Genomic DNA, 16,366 nt, shown 5'->3' with positions numbered 1-16,366 from the left:
AGAAAGTGATAAAAACCACAATATTGGGTTGGATTTTTTTTTTTTTTTGCTTAAAGAACTGTAAACAGTGAAAGCCTCAAGTCAACGCTGCTCAGCCTTTACACACAATGCTCAGCCAGACACAAAGCTGCAGGAATTCTACTGGGAAAACTGGGGAGAAATCAAGTGCTTTAACCCTTCTACAGCTAAACACACACAAGGTCTTAGGAAAACAAAACAAAACAAAACAAAAACCACACGACTTAGTACAACTTCTAGAAACAGAATTACAGTACTGACATTAAAAACAGTTTCTAAGGCTCAGACTGAGTCCAAAAAGGCCTCTGGTTGGGTTCATTCAAGCTCTTATGTTTGGACTGCATGATTGCAGCATAAGAATGATTGCAGCAAGACATCCACAGGTAAGTTCTACATTTATTTTTGTTGGGTTTTTTTTTTCTTTTTTTTTTTTTTTAATACCAAAAAATTATGTGCAACAAATAGAATTCGTACATATTTACATTTTGTTTTTTTAACCTGTTAGCAAAATTGTATCCTAAACCTCCAAGAGAGAATCTCTCAGCCTCTATTGAGAAAAGGAATATCTGCCCAATGATTAATGGGTGCTGGATTTGGAGTTGAAAGCACTGGGAATAAATAGTTGATGGAACATACTATACAGAACAAACACCTAATATTTAGGCCATGCTTAATACAGATTTATGGTAACAGAATACTTCATCTTTTCTGGACTGGTTTAAACAACACTGGCAGAACCAAAGCCATCCAACCTCTGATTCAGCCCACAGAAATCAGGAGCAGAACTGCCTGAAGTACCTCACCAACCTCCTGGAACAACTGAGACTCTACAGCAGCACAGAAATGCAAATTACAGCACTCAGAAACCTCCTCACCAGAGATTTGTTGTCACTTCAGATCTCCACGGTGCTCAGGAATGTTTCATTGGCCTCAGTGTCACAAATGTTTTAGAGGAAGAAACTTCCAAGAATATTCATTTCCTCCACGAGCCTCAAATGCTTTGTTGGCCTCAAAGAGTAGCAAGTACCTTACAGTAAGAGGATTTCAGGAATGTTTCATTCCTAAGCATGTTTTGGGGTGAGGTTTTTTTGCCTTTCCAATCCACCCCTCGCTGTGGAAGTTCCAACTCAGAATATTCTGTGATCCCAAAGGAATTCTGGGATTCTGAGAGAGCCAAAGAGGGGCATGAAGAGCACAAATTCAGAACCTCTGTTCGGATACTGTGAATTTTATCCTGTCCATTCTCCTGAGTGTTGAAACCACAAGGATCTCTGTAACACCCCTCTGTCCCCTGCCAGCCCAAATATCATTTACCTGCCTTTACCCAGACTTCTGCATCACTGAGGATTTTTAGGATTTCTAAGGGTAAAACCAGCACCAAGCAGACATTTGCCATCATGTTTTGCCTGGGGCAGGCAGGGGGGGCACAGCTGCACTCCCGATTTCCAACACAACCCATTCTACTGGAAGGAAGATGCTGTTTCCATCACTGGGAGCAGCAAGGAAAGAGTGAAAAGAACTGGAAGCAGAAAGGTCCAAATTTCTCCTGCTAAGATTATTCTGCCCTTTATTCAGGCCAACTGCATTTCTGAAGCACGAGAGAGAAATGGAAGCAATCAGGGCCCGTTTCTAGCAAATCACTTCCAGTAAAAAGTAACTGCAAGGGATGCACACAAGACAAGAGAGTTCACAATTAAGGATCAGATTTGCAAAGTCGTGCACAAAGTGTGGCTGCAAATTCTCCCAGAGCCCAAACTGCAGCTCCTTTTGCTCCCTCTGTGCACACAAACAAGGACTGCAGACACCACTGCTGAAAATCTGGCCCTAATTTTTACTCAACAAACTGAATCAACAGACTATGCCCACACAAACAAGCACAAGACACAGCGAAGTTAAGTCAATACCAATACTTTCAGCTGATGGGGTTTTTGGTTTTTTCCCTCTTTTTTTCCCCCAGGAATTGGACCAAGTACTCATGGATTAGACTTGTCTCCATGGCTGCTTGCTCTGAGACAGGAGCAACTTTCAGGCAGCACGTGTTCACCTCTTCCTTGGATGAAAAAAAGATGCCTTTAGTGTAGATCACAGGAATGCAATGGAAATAAAATCTATACAACACATTAAACACTGCTACTGCCTCAAGGCTTGGGAGAGAACAAAGCCAAGCCTTGAGGGACCAATTCAACATCATTCATTCCCCTTAATATCAAAGTGGAAGGCATTTGAGAGACAGAACTAAACATCAAGACAAGCTTTAACTATACTCCGGTCAATACAAAACTCATTTAATGAATTGTTGGCTAAAACTGTCAGACGAGGGACAAGTCATTTAGTGTTACATGCAACAGATGTTACTCACACCACAGAACTCTGTACAGAAAAGCAGTTTCCACCTCCACCCTTGGTGCAAACCAGAATTACTTCAGTAGTAATTTCCGTGTTAATTTAGTGAATTCAAGCTCCAAAGTTGTTTTTGCTCTATGGGAACACGGCTCGTGTCACAGTCAAGTTTATCCTTAGTGTTTAAAATCCACTTACAATGGAAGTGTCTCGCTGACATTCGTGTCTGAGACTGAAAATGCTAAAAGGAGTTAAATTAGTTCTTTAAATAAATGGGTATGCTGTTGGAATTCTTCATATTTCGAACTGACAAGGGCAAAAAGCAGCACAGCACCAATTACAGAAAGTAGCTGAACCCACACATTTTGGTGTCACACAGTCTGAAACACAAGTATTTCACTTTTCCAAATCACATCAACCTTTTAAATTGAACTGAAAACAATACTGCTACCACTTCTCAGTCTAAAAACTAAAAAAACAGATCTCTTAATACTCTTCTATCCCCACCAAGTTTGCTGGGAATTCTGTTTGTTCATTTTTAAAGCAAGGACACTTCTGCCTGCCAAGTTCAACACAAAGTATTTGGTTTAAGATTTGAAGACAGAAGGCACTTTTAACATTCAGCCTTAGAATACTGAGTGCAGAAACAATGTGTACAATTTTGTTCCTTTGTTTAAATCTGCAGTTTAATATTTTTTTTCCCCCAATTAGTTATTAGAAAGAGCAATGATAGCACTATATCACATTTCATTTTCAGGAGCACATTGACTTACTTATCCCATTAAACAGGTTGCCCTTCCAAGAGATCTTCTGTGTGTGTGTGTCAGGCCTAAAGTTCATCTCCCAATATAGCACAAACCAAAGATCCTGACCAAGATCAATTAAGGAACTGCTTTTTCAGTGCACTGCTTGGTTATCCTGCTCACTCAGTGATTTCCACTGCAAATTGCAATTCTATACTGCAGCATTCATAGAACATCAAACATTAGTAACACTGGCTGGCTGAGCACAGCTTCAAATGAAACAGCTCTGCTTGGAAATGGAGTCCTTTCAAGGAACACTTCATCCAACCCCCAATCTGCAAATCAGCTTTTCACTGACCACATGAAGCTATTTTTGTTCTGTACAGAAATTAATGAGGTTGTCGTTTAATCAACATACTTCAGGTTTCAGCTTTAATTCCGTTTTTGTGACTGGAGGTTAAAAAGAAAAAAAAAGAAAAAGGAAAAAAAAAAAGAAAAAAAAAAAAGAAGAAAAAATGGAACCAACCCCAAGCATTATTCTTGTGAAAGCACAACAGTGAGAGCAGCAACTCCACCTTCTTTAGAGGTCACTTCTTCCATCGTGTCAGTCGACTCTGAGCTGAACCCTCTGACAGCTCCTAACCAAACCCATGGGACAGTGAGTTCTCCAGGGATGAAACCAAGAGTTCTAATTTTATTTACAGTATAAGTCCTAGTCAAAAATCTAAGTCCATCAGCTAAAAAAAAAAAAAAAAAAAAAAAAAAAGAAAAAAAAATACACATACTGTAAACATGGCAACATTAAATATGGTGATGCTAGTCTAGAATATTTCATGTCATGATCACATCTTGTTATACCTGAATTTATATACAGGATATTTCATAGCAAGTGTTACCCACTTCACAAGTGGAGGGGGAAGAGAGAGACAGAGAGAGAGAGTCTAGGTTTTGCTGTGGCTAAAACTCCTTCAAAGTAAAGTTAAAGTTTGTCTTTGATTGTTATAGAGCTTTCTTTCATAACCGCATTGAAACTGAAGATTAGCACAGAGAAATTATCTGGGGCCCCTTGAAATTTCTAATTCAAAATTTCCATTATGATTCTCAGGGTGGGGTGGGGGGAGGAAGGGGGAGAAAAAAGTGTCTGATATGGAGAATAAAAAAATTACTGCAAAATAAACTTAATGGAAGTTGGGTCTTCAGCCTGTCAGTCAAAAGTTCCACCAGGGGTTATTCCTGTTTGGGTTGGAGTTGCCTCTTCCAGGCCTCGTTCAAATAAACTAGTCGTTTGTAGTTGATGATAAAGAGAATGAAGTTCAGCAAATATGTGAGCACGAAGACAATGCAAAATTCCTTCAGCACGAAGTACAGAATGTATGCCAAGTACAGGGACCCTACTACAGACACTATGGAGGATGTCATGAGGATTAGAGCTGCTACTGCACTTGCTGTCATACCTGCAACAAGAGAGACAAAGTTACTCACCCCCCTCCACACAGAGCAAAACCGAATTCTAACTCAGCCACTCAGCAACAGTGACACAAAATTCTGGTCCAAATACCAGGCTGGGTATTTGGAGGGAGTATCTCAGGCTCTGTCTGACAGCCCTGGGATAAGGAGTGTGTGGAGGATTAACCATGCTCATATTCCTGAGTTAGAGGAAAATTAGCAGTCAAGTTATTTCTGTCAGGATTAACAGCTTTATAGCAAACCAAAAAGTTTCCAAGAAATAGATATAATTATATTTCATGCACTTCTTTGCCTGCTCTCTCCGTTACTCCTGCAAAACTTGCCCATTCCATTTTTACTCCCCTCTCTTTTCCACCATGCAATGCAATGCCAAATATACTGGAGTGAAAATACCAGCACAGAAACTGTCTTCACATTCAGATTATTAATAGTATATCAGGAGAAAATGCAATTACTCTTATTATCAGTTAGGTTTTTAAGCCCTTTGGACAGATGTATCATTAAGAGTGATGCTAAAAAAAAACCCCTAAGATATAAAAATCAGAAGCATTTCTCTGGTTTCCTGCAGACTGTGCAATGGATATTGCTGTCCTCCTCCATCCCCACAGCCCTGCTGTACACTTGAGGCTCTGAAGTGAATGAATACTTACCCAGTAGCATTTGTAGTATATAAAACACCAGGCCAAAAACACTGTTGGACTGATTTATTGCACTGTCCTTCCCAAAGATGGAACCCAAGAGACCGAATCCTCGACCCCATCTGTAAAACAGGGAAACTAATTAACTCTTAATTGGCCACCTACTGCTTTCCAGCAGCAGTTTCAGGTCAGGGCTGTTAGGGGAAAGAAAAGACACATATTCTGATATGATTGACGTGGAGCTCTCCTGGAAAACCAAGCAGCAACAGGGGGAGCACTGGGCACAGCTTTATCCCACACCTTGCTGATTCAAGCTGTTTGACACACCAGGAAATACTGAGTTCACACAGCTGCACCACCTCTGCTGCCCAGGGCTGGAGCTGGGAGCTGTTTTGTCAAATGAACACTTCCTTCCCCCAGTGACAGCATCAGCAGCTCCCTGCACCACAGCAAACTGGACAAAGGTCATTGCAAAGCTGAGGCAAGGAGAACCCACTCACAGGAGAATCAGGACAGAAATCTGAACCTCAGCTGCTCCTCAGCCCGAGGAGGAACCCAAATCTGTCAAGCAAACACGAGCTGAGCATGGCACCATCACAAGATCCCCAGCCCTCGTTTGCTGGAGCTCTGGCACAGTGTGACACTTGGAGCCAACACCTGAAATCTCTACAAAGTGACTTTCAACTTCCCAGTGATGAAGCAGAAAGCAGCACAAGCCCTACAAAACTGCTGCTGCAGGAAGGAGGAGGCAAGATTAAATGAGCAAATGTGTTTGTGCCAGAAACCATTAATTCCATGCCCTAAGGCAGATCATGCCATCATTTGTAAAAGCAAAGTGAGGACCCTATTTATTAGTGTCATGTGGAAATATGAAGTTATTTTGCTGCTCCAACAGGTAATTTAACTCACAAGAGCATGTTGGGATGTCTGCCAGCAGAGCTCTGGAGCACCAAGCCAAGCACCACACCAATGGAAGGCTTGCTTCACATTACCAGCTTCACTGAGAAGGTTAAAAAGTGCCATTCCTCATCCTGCTGCAGCAGGAAACTCCATGGAAATTGCAGTTTTCAGGAAGTTTCTTGTCCTAGAGGCAATGGCACAGCTCAGGTTTGTCCCTGCCCATGGCAGGAATGTTGCTGGTGTCACACACCTGGGAATTGCCATCACCACACCACAAGCAGTTTTCTCACAGGAAGAAGCAGCACAATAAGGACAATTTAATACCATCTCCAAAACACTTTCTAGTCTCACAGCCATCTGTGCAAAAACTCATTTAAACTCATTATTTTAATTGCAGACTAAGTTTGAATTCACTATTAATATTCTAGAGCTCTTCTCCCCAAGAAACGCAGCAGGTCCCAATTCTTAGAAAGCAGATTTATTCTATAAACAGTCAAAAATTAAACATACTTTCAGCTTGTTTGGTCTCAAATCTTTTAAAAGTGAAACTTTTTGTGCCAATATTAAGTTTAAGGCAGCACAGGCAATGATTTTCCAGGGGACAGAGCCTCAGCATCCCAGAGCTGCCAGACAGGGAGCTGCAGGGAAAAGCAGTGCAGAACTGCCTGGCTCTCTCCTCTCACCCCAGGGCAACTCTGGGGCTCTGGAAATGCCAAAGAATGACAAAGAATCTCAGTTATGGTGAGATTTCATCCCACACCTCGAATGTGATCTGGATTTCAAGTGAGAACTGTTAATTGTTTAGCCTTCCTTTGATAAGATGGTCACAGCACATGTAACAGTTGTCTTGTCCAAATTCCAAAGGCTGTATGAAAGAGCCACACAAACATATTAAAGGAATTTTTACATTGAATAGTTTATACTTTATTTTCTGTATTACTACATTTAGAGATGTTTCAGCCTGCCATCCACAGGCTCAGTTTATTGCTCTGGACTCCAAGTGAGAATTCTTTGCAGGGTGACACTAAAATGATTGGAACACACTCAGGTTTTCCTGCACAACCCAAAGTGGGCAAAGGTTCAGCCTAACCCCAAATAACTGCAGGATGCTGCATCCATCCCTACCTGAGTGCCCCCACTTGTGATGCTCAGCAGATCCTGGGCTGTCTGGGAGCAAACTCCTGCTTAAAACACCAGAAATGGCATTTTACAGAACCTGCCCCTTGCAGTTGTTCTGCAGGAGGATAAAATGTTGCCAGTGGCAGGATAATGAGTTCCAGCCCTTCCTGAGGGTCAGTCCTGCAGTGATCTGTGCAGAGCTGCAAGGTCAGAGCACAGGGAAAGCTTCCTCCACACGCAGGAGTTCATGAAGTGTCTTGTTGGCCTTGTAGCAGCTTTGAGGACATCAAGTATTAAATTTCAGCCCATGGAGCCCAGGTCTAATCTCACATCTTATTCCTCACACTTGAGGACAGCTAAGCAGCCTGGGGTCAGCACAGAACACTTTCCCCAGCCTTATAAGGTCTGGAGTGGGAACCAATGTTCTGTATCAAAGTGAAAAGCAAATTATTTACCCTGAAATATATTTACTTTGTATACTCCCTTTCCCATCTCATTTCCCTACCGAAAAGTCTAAACTGTCTCCTAATTTTATGAAGGTTGTAAACCCTACAATGAACCGGGAACTTCTGCCAGCAAGTGGAGGAAGGGTAAAACCAGAGTAGATAATGTTCCTTTTCACACCAAACTCAGGTGTGAATTGCCTGACTGATGATAACTTTGAAAGTCTAAAAATTTATGGCAAACAAATAGCAAGAAGAAAGTCCTTACAGCAAGATGAGCTGCAAAAAATAAACTCAAAAGTCATTCATGTAACCCACATTTTACAAAAAAATCGTAATTTAGAAGACACGTTATTCATTTGCATCAATTTTTTTTTTTTTTTTGGATACAGAATGCTAAACAAAATGAGCTGCAGTAACTACAGAGCTGCTTGAACAGCAAGATAAAAGCACGGCCTGATTTCACCAAGTTTTTCCTGGTTCTGACTGTGGCTCCCATCCCTGAGGATCCAGGTCGAAGTCACTGGAGGTGACTCAGAGCACTGTGACAAACACAAGTGCCAAACCCACTTTCACCACGCCCGAGTTTCACTGCTATTAAAGAATAAAAAGCAATCTGATCTAATTACAAGGAACAAACCTTTAAGACACCTTTGGAGCTCAGCTTCCCTCCCTATCTGCATGTTCCACTCTGAATGTTCTTTAAAATGTTCAACAGTGATTCAAGAAATCTAAAATAACGTGATTCACCTACTTCCCCGACATCTGCAGTTGAACACTGCAGCGATTTTCAGTCCAACGTGCACTAACTTTTATCAAAAGAAGGTTTTGAAAGTTGTTATCCACCCTCCAAACAAAGCCCCTTTTGGTTCGAGGTGCTTCACAAAGCTCAGCAATGTCGCATTTTCAGAAGTTTAAAGCAGTATTTGTGTACAATTGTTACTTCTTATCAGGAAAACAAAAAGAACTGAGGTCACTGTGCTCCACAAGTGACGTACCTCCAATAAAAATCTTCCACTTTTAAATCATTAAAATTATTTAAAACTCTTTTGCACAATTATGAACATCCTCTGTGTTCCAGAACAGTGTATTACTGGACACACTTAAAACATTTTAGCATAACATAGCAGAGAAAATGCTGAAAAGGGAACACAAGAACCTCGTTTAGTCCCCCAGTATCTCAATTATTTTAGAGGACAAGCAAACAACCTTCCAGTTTAACAGGTTACAAGCTAAGAGTGATCAGCATTGACTCCAAAAGCAGCAGAATTCCAAGCCTGCCAAACACACCAAGGCAAACAAACCAACCAAAAAGTGTTTATTTAGCCAGCAGTTGGATTAGTGTCCCCTGCACCCTTGTAAGAAATGCTGGAGTGTTTTTGAGCCAAGCCCCAGCTCTGACAGTTACCTGCAGATATTATTGAATTTTTGGTCAAAGATCATTCCCCAGGATGTTTTCTTTGGCCTCCACTGTCCTTAAGGATCAGCTGAAACTCCTCAGCTGGGGTTTCACCTGCCCCAAGACACTTGGTGCCCTACTCTGAAGCCTTCCTGATGTCCCAGATGCTTTCTGAGCACTTTTGACCTCCACCACAACTCCAGGTGATGAGCAGGATCACATCCCCTCAATTTCACCTGCTTTTTATGGTTTTCACCCTTAGTTTTTATGCCCAGAACTGAACTAAGCCCTGTATTTTCATGTTCATACTGGGGCAGGGCAGGGCCAGCAGCACACAATTCCCAGGTCACGTTCCAGTGTCCTCCCTCAAATCCTTCAGGATTATTCAAAGGCATGGCTGATCCCAAATCTGCACTGTCAGCTTTGCCAACACCATTCTCTCTCAGCTGTTGGGTTTGGTGCAGTGAAAAGGGCAAACAATAAAATGAGGTTCTGTCCTCAAACTGCAAGAAAAGAACTCAAGTCTGGGTGTTTTTTGGGTAGTAATAGTTCCTTGAAGACTCTCATTTCAGGATTATTTACCATCCCATGAGCATTATTCTGTTATCAACAGCAAGCACCCCTTACCACTCTGTAACCCTGAGGAAACAATAAATCTAGTTTTCTAAAGGAACCAAAAAAGGCTACACTTGGTAAAGTGATGTGCACATTTCCTGAAGCACCACTGGACTTGTGAGGTAATTTCTGGTCCAGAATTAAAGTTCTCAGAGGGGAGCAGAGCTCAGCCTCAGGGAAAAGCTCATATAAAGGTCAAAGGATCTGGAGCATGTCAAGAAACTTTGGTCGCAATTTCTTTCCAGCTTCACCAGAGGATTTTGGATTAAACCTAATTCAGGGTTTCAAGGCCACTCTAAACAGTTTTAATAAATTAAGTAAAAGCCTTCAATTAGAAGCCACAAAAAAAAGGAGATTAAAAATTCCCATTTGTATATTTGCCAGGAGTGCTCAAAAATGTTGATACACTTAATTTCATGTTTAAATCTATTAGCAGCATTTAACACAACCAAATGAGGTTTTCTCCTATATAACCTCCAGCTCTGCTTCAGAAAGACTCTGTAAAAACTCTCAATGACCAGAGCAGCAAAATATTAAGCAGACAGTGGGTAATTATTTTATAGCAGCCTTTACAGAAGCACTGGCTAGTCAAGATACAAGCCAACAGCACTGATTCCTTCTACATAATCTTTTCTATTAAGCTACCATAATGAAGCCTAAGTCTGAATTATAAGCACTTTGTTAAATTTACTTTACACCAGGCAAAATAATTCCTAGCCCTATTACAACTTCCAGTCAAGCTGGAAATTATATATTTATGAAAAGCTTAAATTAAAGTGTTTGTGTGAGCACTGTAAGGATGGAAAATAAAAAATTCCCACAGCAAGGGCATGGCTGTGCTTTATAAAAGATATGCCTCAGTCAAAAAGTGTTGTATCAGTGTTAAATCATCAATTTTCTACTAGAAAGATAAAAAAACCCAAAAAAACCCACCAAAACAGTTGAGTTATCAGCTTCTGCAGCTTTAAGAGCAACTTTAAAACCCCAAGCTGGTTTCTACCAGCATTCCTGGCACAGCTCCCCTCTCCAGCACATGGAACAAACTCTGGATCCTCCCAGCTCAGCCCCTCTGTGGCAGTCCTGTCTGCACAGCCCAGCTGGGGACAAGGGACACAGAGCCTTGGCTGGCAGGGCGGGTTTCCCTTCAGCTGAGCAGTGATTTTGGGTTTCTCTCCCTTCCCCTGTGGCACTGAATTTGCCTGCTCCAATTTCTCCCTGCCCAATTCCAAACCAGACATCTTCCCTCAGACATCAAACCCACCCAAAAGTGGATCCAGAATCCCTGAAAAACCCCTGTTACATCTCCTAACACCTTACACCAAGTCACTAACACTTGCAGCTGAAATAGTCACACATATCTGGTATTTGTTTGCAGGTACAGCAATGAAAAAAATTCCTGGGATATCAGGAATTTATTATTAAAAATAGAAATGATAACTGCTACATAATGCTCTTTTCTTGGAATTAAGCAAACCTGAGGGACAAGAAGTTTACAGGAACTGCCCCACGACAGAGCTCAGTGGGAACTTGTTTAAACATCAGCTTAGGGAGGTGTGGGAAGTTTTCTCCACGTCCCATTTCCTTGGACAATGGGGTTGCTCTTGTCACCCTGATCCCTGTAAAGATGCACTGGAACAGTTCTGGCAAGGTGTGTTCTGCTGAGAAACCAGCACGGGGCAGTTTTACCGGCAGTCCTCAGAGCAATTCACACCCACTCTGCACAGAATACGAACAGGTGAAAATTCAGTGTTTAAAGTGATTTATGAGCGGTACAATAATACTACACCTGTCACAGACCCACCCACAACACACCCCACATTTAACAGGCACTAGCAGGTGGATATTTTGATGCACCCACCAGAAAACACAAGGTGGTTGAGCACCTTGGTCTAGAGGAAGGTGTCCCTGCCCATGGCAGGGGCTGAACAAGAGGAACTTGAAGGCCCTTTCCAACCCAAACCATTCTGTCACATCAGACTGTGTCAGAACTTTTCAGAGTGCCTCAAACACAACACACCAATCCAAGACTTTGCCTATGAACAGAATTAGGAATTCCTAAAATATCAATGACAACCAGATTCTCAAAACGCTCTTCTGGCTCTAGAACTGCTCCAGCAATCAGGCAAAGATCAATATTGACTATTGCCAAACCTCCCCACTGACGCAGCTGCAAATATTGCCAAAGATATCCAGGACATGTGCCCTTTGCTCGTTTGTGCTGTCTTCAGGCTCTGCCACAGTGGCTACAGCATTCATTAAAATCCACTCCAAACCACTGATTGATCCTCCAGGATCTCCAGTTCATCAAGACAGAAAGCAGAAATGTGTTAGGAAATGGTGTGGAAAAGAGCAAAGCCAAAGGCTCTGGGTCTCTGCATTACCACTTAAAGGTCACATTTTATTTCAAGCTGTAGCATGACCTGTGTGACTTGAAATGTGTTTTATTACTTTAATTCCCTCTGTGAAACTACAGCAAGACCAAAAGTGTTTTTTAGGAACTGCTATTAGCCAGTTTCATTATGTAAATAAATCCATTCTTGACACATAATTATTCCCAACTATAAGACAGCAATTAATTTAAAATAAATACAGCAATTGCCAATGGAGATGTGAGGTGCTGCCCTAATACCTGCCTTTATCAGCCACTCCTCAGCAGGTCATATTTTTAAATGATTTCATGAACTTTCCCCTTGATAAAAACTCGAAATATGCTGACCATTCATGTTTTGGGTAAGGGACACTGGGAAGGGATGTCTCCAAAATAATCTTCTGCATGAGTCAGGCTCTGATAGGAGATTTTCTGTGCTCCTCCCTCTGCATGCTGGCAGTCTTTACATTTCTGTTCTTCTTGCTCTGCCAATGCCAGATCTGGCTTAAAAGCGAGACTTGGAAATACCAACAGCTGGTGCAAAAAACTCCGCCCAAAATACCAGAAAGTCAGCTCAGGAAAGAAGAAAGTAATTTATTCTAATTATTCTGTAGATTCAAAATGAACCCTAACAGCATGAGGTGATTTTTAAAGTTCAGCCCACTCTTGGAGTCAAAACTCAAGATGTGAAGATTGCAACACTCCAAGTTCCATCAGCAAATCCAGCTTAAATGAAAGGTCACATAACCCAACAAACCATCTAAAAGCCAAAGGAGAAACAGAAGTTTCTCACTCAGTTCACTCTTCAGAGTGAGCTCCAATAATTAGCTAATCAATTAATTTCTGACTGTCAGTGCAACAGCTTAAAGAGAAATGTGGAAGTCAAATCTGAATTACCTTAGGAAAAGCTGGAACACAAAATTGAAACTCTACAGTGAAATCTAAACTGTGGTTAAAAGTTCCTTTCAGAAATGAAGTTTCTGAGGAACTCTGGTGATGTGGGAACAAGGAACATTCAGCTGGAGAAAGTGACAGAGAACCATGGATGGGGAGCTGTGACAACGTGGAAAATGAAATTAATTTCTTTAATAACTTCAATGCCTCGTCCTCCTGCCTTACTTTGAAAGCACAACTCCCCCTCTGTGTCCTGCACAGCCTGGAAAGCAAATTCTTCTCCAAATATGGTTGGAGTGAACAGAACTTGCACGTTCCTTTTCCACAAACTCCTTTTACCACCTGCTGCAACGATCACGAGCTCTCCTGGCATTTGCAAAGCTCCACTCCAGGCATGGTTCTCCTAGCAACTGCTGGGAGATCTGAGTGCATCTTATCCCTAAAACCCTTCACACAATTATCACACAGAATTCCTCCAGCAGAGGATCTCCAGGTCTTACTCAACGTGTCAGCTGCAGCATTGCTAATGAACGCTGTAATTACCGAGCTTGATGCCATAATTAGAAATAATTCCGATTATATCTTTAGGTAATTTCCTCCTCCTGAGCGTTGGTAAACACGCATCAGAACTGTGACATCCAATTCCTTGTCACAACAGCATTTGCTGCAACAACAAAAAGCTGCTGGAGAACCAATTCTATATAAGAACAGGCCACTTAATGCTCAAATCTCTTTTTTTAACCCCTGTCTGTGAGATCAAAGTTGAATTACTGATGAGACTCACGTAGTTCAATCTCAGCAGCCTAAGGATAGTTTAATTTATAGTATTTGAATTTTATCTGGTGAGTTTATGGAAGTCTCCTCTCTAGTTAGATGCAAACTTCTCATTTCAGAACACTTTCCAAGCAGTGACATGAACAAGAACCTTCACAATCTAAAGATGACCTGAGGCAAACAGAAGAGCAGAGTTAAAGCCTTCACTCAACCACAATTTCAGGTGGCCAGAGATACAGACATCTGCCACACAATCTCACTTCTGCCACCACAGAAGAGGTTTTAGGAAAATGAGTTCCCTGTATATTTTGCCTCAATAATTTCAGAGCTCCCAGCTTGGCAGAGGATGGAAATATTCCCTCAAACTGCCTTGTTATGATGATACTGCAAGTACCTCTATAAAAACTGTGACAGCTTTTGCACGGGTTACACTGAGATGGGAAAAAAAAACCTCTAGTACTCACTCAGCTGGAGGCACCAGCACAATAATAACAAAATCCTCATTAAAATAAAGAAGAAGGATTTAATACATAGATTTGCTCAAAAGCCAGATTTATACATTGACTCTCCTAACAGCAATAAAAGCCCTCAGCCTTCAGGAAACAACTGCTAAACTGCTGGACGTCTGCAAAACAAGTCAGGATTTGGACTGGGCTTGTGCTGCAGAGGCATTCAAGCGTCCCTTGAATGAAACACTTCCTCTGTATCACCAAAGCATCTCCTGTGCCGCCAGGAGACATCCCAACGAAAACGCAAAACAGAGAGCAAACCACCTGCAACTGCACTGGTTTATATTGTCCTTAACCACTACTCACAGCCACAACACTCCACTCTGCCGAGCTTTTACCACTAAAACGCCTGTCACTCCACCTAATTACCACTGATTACAACAGAGCAATTGCGGGTGCCTCACCCTCCAGCCGGTAATGATCCCGAAAATGCCGGCTCCCAGAGCGGCCCTCGGGCGATGGGGCTGCCCCACACCGGGAGCGCTGACCCTCCCCGGGCTGCCCCGGCCCCTCCGTGCCCCGCCCGGCCCGCAGCCCCTCCGAGCACCGGCCCGGGCCCCCAGCACCCCCCGAGGCACCGGAGGCAGCACTCCGGGACCCGTCCCCAGCGCTCCCGCAGCCCTCAGCCCCTTCCCCTTGCGGGGGCGGCGGCGGGTCCCACCCGCGCCTCACCTGGAGGTGATGGCGGCGGAGCAGCGCACCCGCTCGCTGAGGTCGCACAGGGCCTGGTAGTGGCTGTCGTGGCCTTTCTCGCGCTCCAGGTGGCAGGCGTAGAGGGACAGCAGGATGCCGGCGGCGCACACGGCGGACCGCGCCACCCGCTCCCAGCGCGGCACCGACACCCGCAGCAGGACGGGCGCCGCCATCTTGGCCCCGTCCCTCCGCCTCAGCCCGCGACGCGCGCCCGGCACCGCCCCGCCCCGCGCACGCGCGCGCGCTCCTCATTGGCCCGCCCCACACGCGCGCGGGCCGCTCATTGGCCGGGCGGGCGGGCGCGCCACAACCCCCTCCCCTGCCCCCCGCCTGGCCCCGCCCCTCGCCGCTCGCGCCGGACGTGGCGCCTCGCGACGACGTCACGTCAGGCCTGGGCGGGGGAGGGGGGCGTGGCATAGCGCCGCCTGGCGGCCGTCGGGACCCCCGGCAGAGTCCCCTCACGCCCGCGCCCCGCCTGGTTCCAGCAGGAAAATGGGCTTTTCCTGCAGGAATATGGGCTTTCCCTGCAAGAAAATGGGGTTTTCCAGCAGAAAAATGGGGTTTTCCTGGCGTTTTCCCCCTCAGATCTGGGACGCGGGGGAAACTGGGCAGTTCCGAAATACTCGAATAAAAAAGTGTTCACGGCTGACCTGACTCTCAGGGATGATGTGTCATTTCACCGGGGTTAAGGTGATAGGAGCCTCAGCCCCGTTCTCCAGGGGTTTTTCCATGATCTTGGGCAGAATGCGCCCAAGTCCCGCATCCTGCAGAGGCACGGAGCCCACCTGGTGTGCAGAGGGCCTGTTACACTCCCAAAGTTCACCACCAGCTTGTCTGGGATGTGTAATTTGGGCAGACGACAGAAGAAATAGATTCAGTTTGGTTTTCCTAGCGCACAGCCTTGCGCTCCGCTTGGCTCGGGAGCAGCCGCTGATGGATTCCCCCAGGGATCGCTCAGCCCTGCGCTTGAGCAACGGGATTTCATCGCTCATTTCCCAGCTCTGGGATCGCATTCTGCCAGACTGCCTCACAACCAGACGGACACAACCCAGAATCAGGGCCGGATCGTCCTCCTTTTACACCTCTCTACCGAAAGCAGCGTCAACACCGGTCTGGTGGTGAGAGAACCCTGTGGGGTACCCACACAGAAGTCCTGGCAGCTGAAAACAAACAATCTTTGCTCGCTGTAAACATCACCACACCATTACTGATGGTTTTTAGGATGGTCACCAGCGGCTCGTTCTGGTGCCTTTTCCCAAATCCTTGTGCGCTGTGGGCATCAGCAGATGCGAGGGCGAGGCGGTACAAAAGGGAGCTCTGGAGTTTTCCCAAGGAAAGCAGGAGGGGACAAAGCACAATGGCAGCATTCATCCCGCCGGCGGTGCCATCCCGCCCTCATTGTTCCGCAGGACAAAACAAATCCAAGAGGGGACGCGGCCGCAAAAT

General features: G+C 44.3%; 1 protein-coding gene across 1 annotated transcript; it reads right to left on the bottom strand.

Annotated features, from left to right (window-relative positions):
• Positions 1 to 428: 428 nt before the first annotated feature.
• On the bottom strand, positions 429 to 15,107 carry VKORC1L1 (vitamin K epoxide reductase complex subunit 1 like 1). The gene is made up of 3 exons (XM_066333268.1): positions 14,900 to 15,107; positions 5,219 to 5,328; positions 429 to 4,555 (listed from the first exon to the last, which is right to left on the bottom strand). Exons 1-3 carry the CDS (start codon positions 15,091 to 15,093, stop codon positions 4,329 to 4,331), a joined length of 531 nt encoding a protein of 176 aa, XP_066189365.1. The 5' UTR covers positions 15,094 to 15,107; the 3' UTR covers positions 429 to 4,328.
• Positions 15,108 to 16,366: the final 1,259 nt, after the last annotated feature.

This window comes from Sylvia atricapilla, chromosome 20 (genome assembly GCF_009819655.1).
Source record: "Sylvia atricapilla isolate bSylAtr1 chromosome 20, bSylAtr1.pri, whole genome shotgun sequence".
Taxonomy (NCBI): Eukaryota; Metazoa; Chordata; class Aves; order Passeriformes; family Sylviidae; genus Sylvia; species Sylvia atricapilla.
Note: the sequence above shows the minus strand (reverse complement) of the source record. Positions and strands in the feature narration are given on the sequence as shown.

Coding starts and splice junctions, on each gene's coding strand:
- VKORC1L1 (XM_066333268.1), bottom strand. CDS start 15,093: ATGGCGGCGCCCGTCCTGCTGCGGGTGTCGGTGCCGCGCTGGGAGCGG. Junction 5,329..14,899: donor TCCGCCGCCATCACCTCCAG/GTGAGGCGCGGG, acceptor CCTGTTTTACAG/ATGGGGTCGAGGATTCGGTC. Junction 4,556..5,218: donor TATACTACAAATGCTACTGG/GTAAGTATTCAT, acceptor CTCTTGTTGCAG/GTATGACAGCAAGTGCAGTA.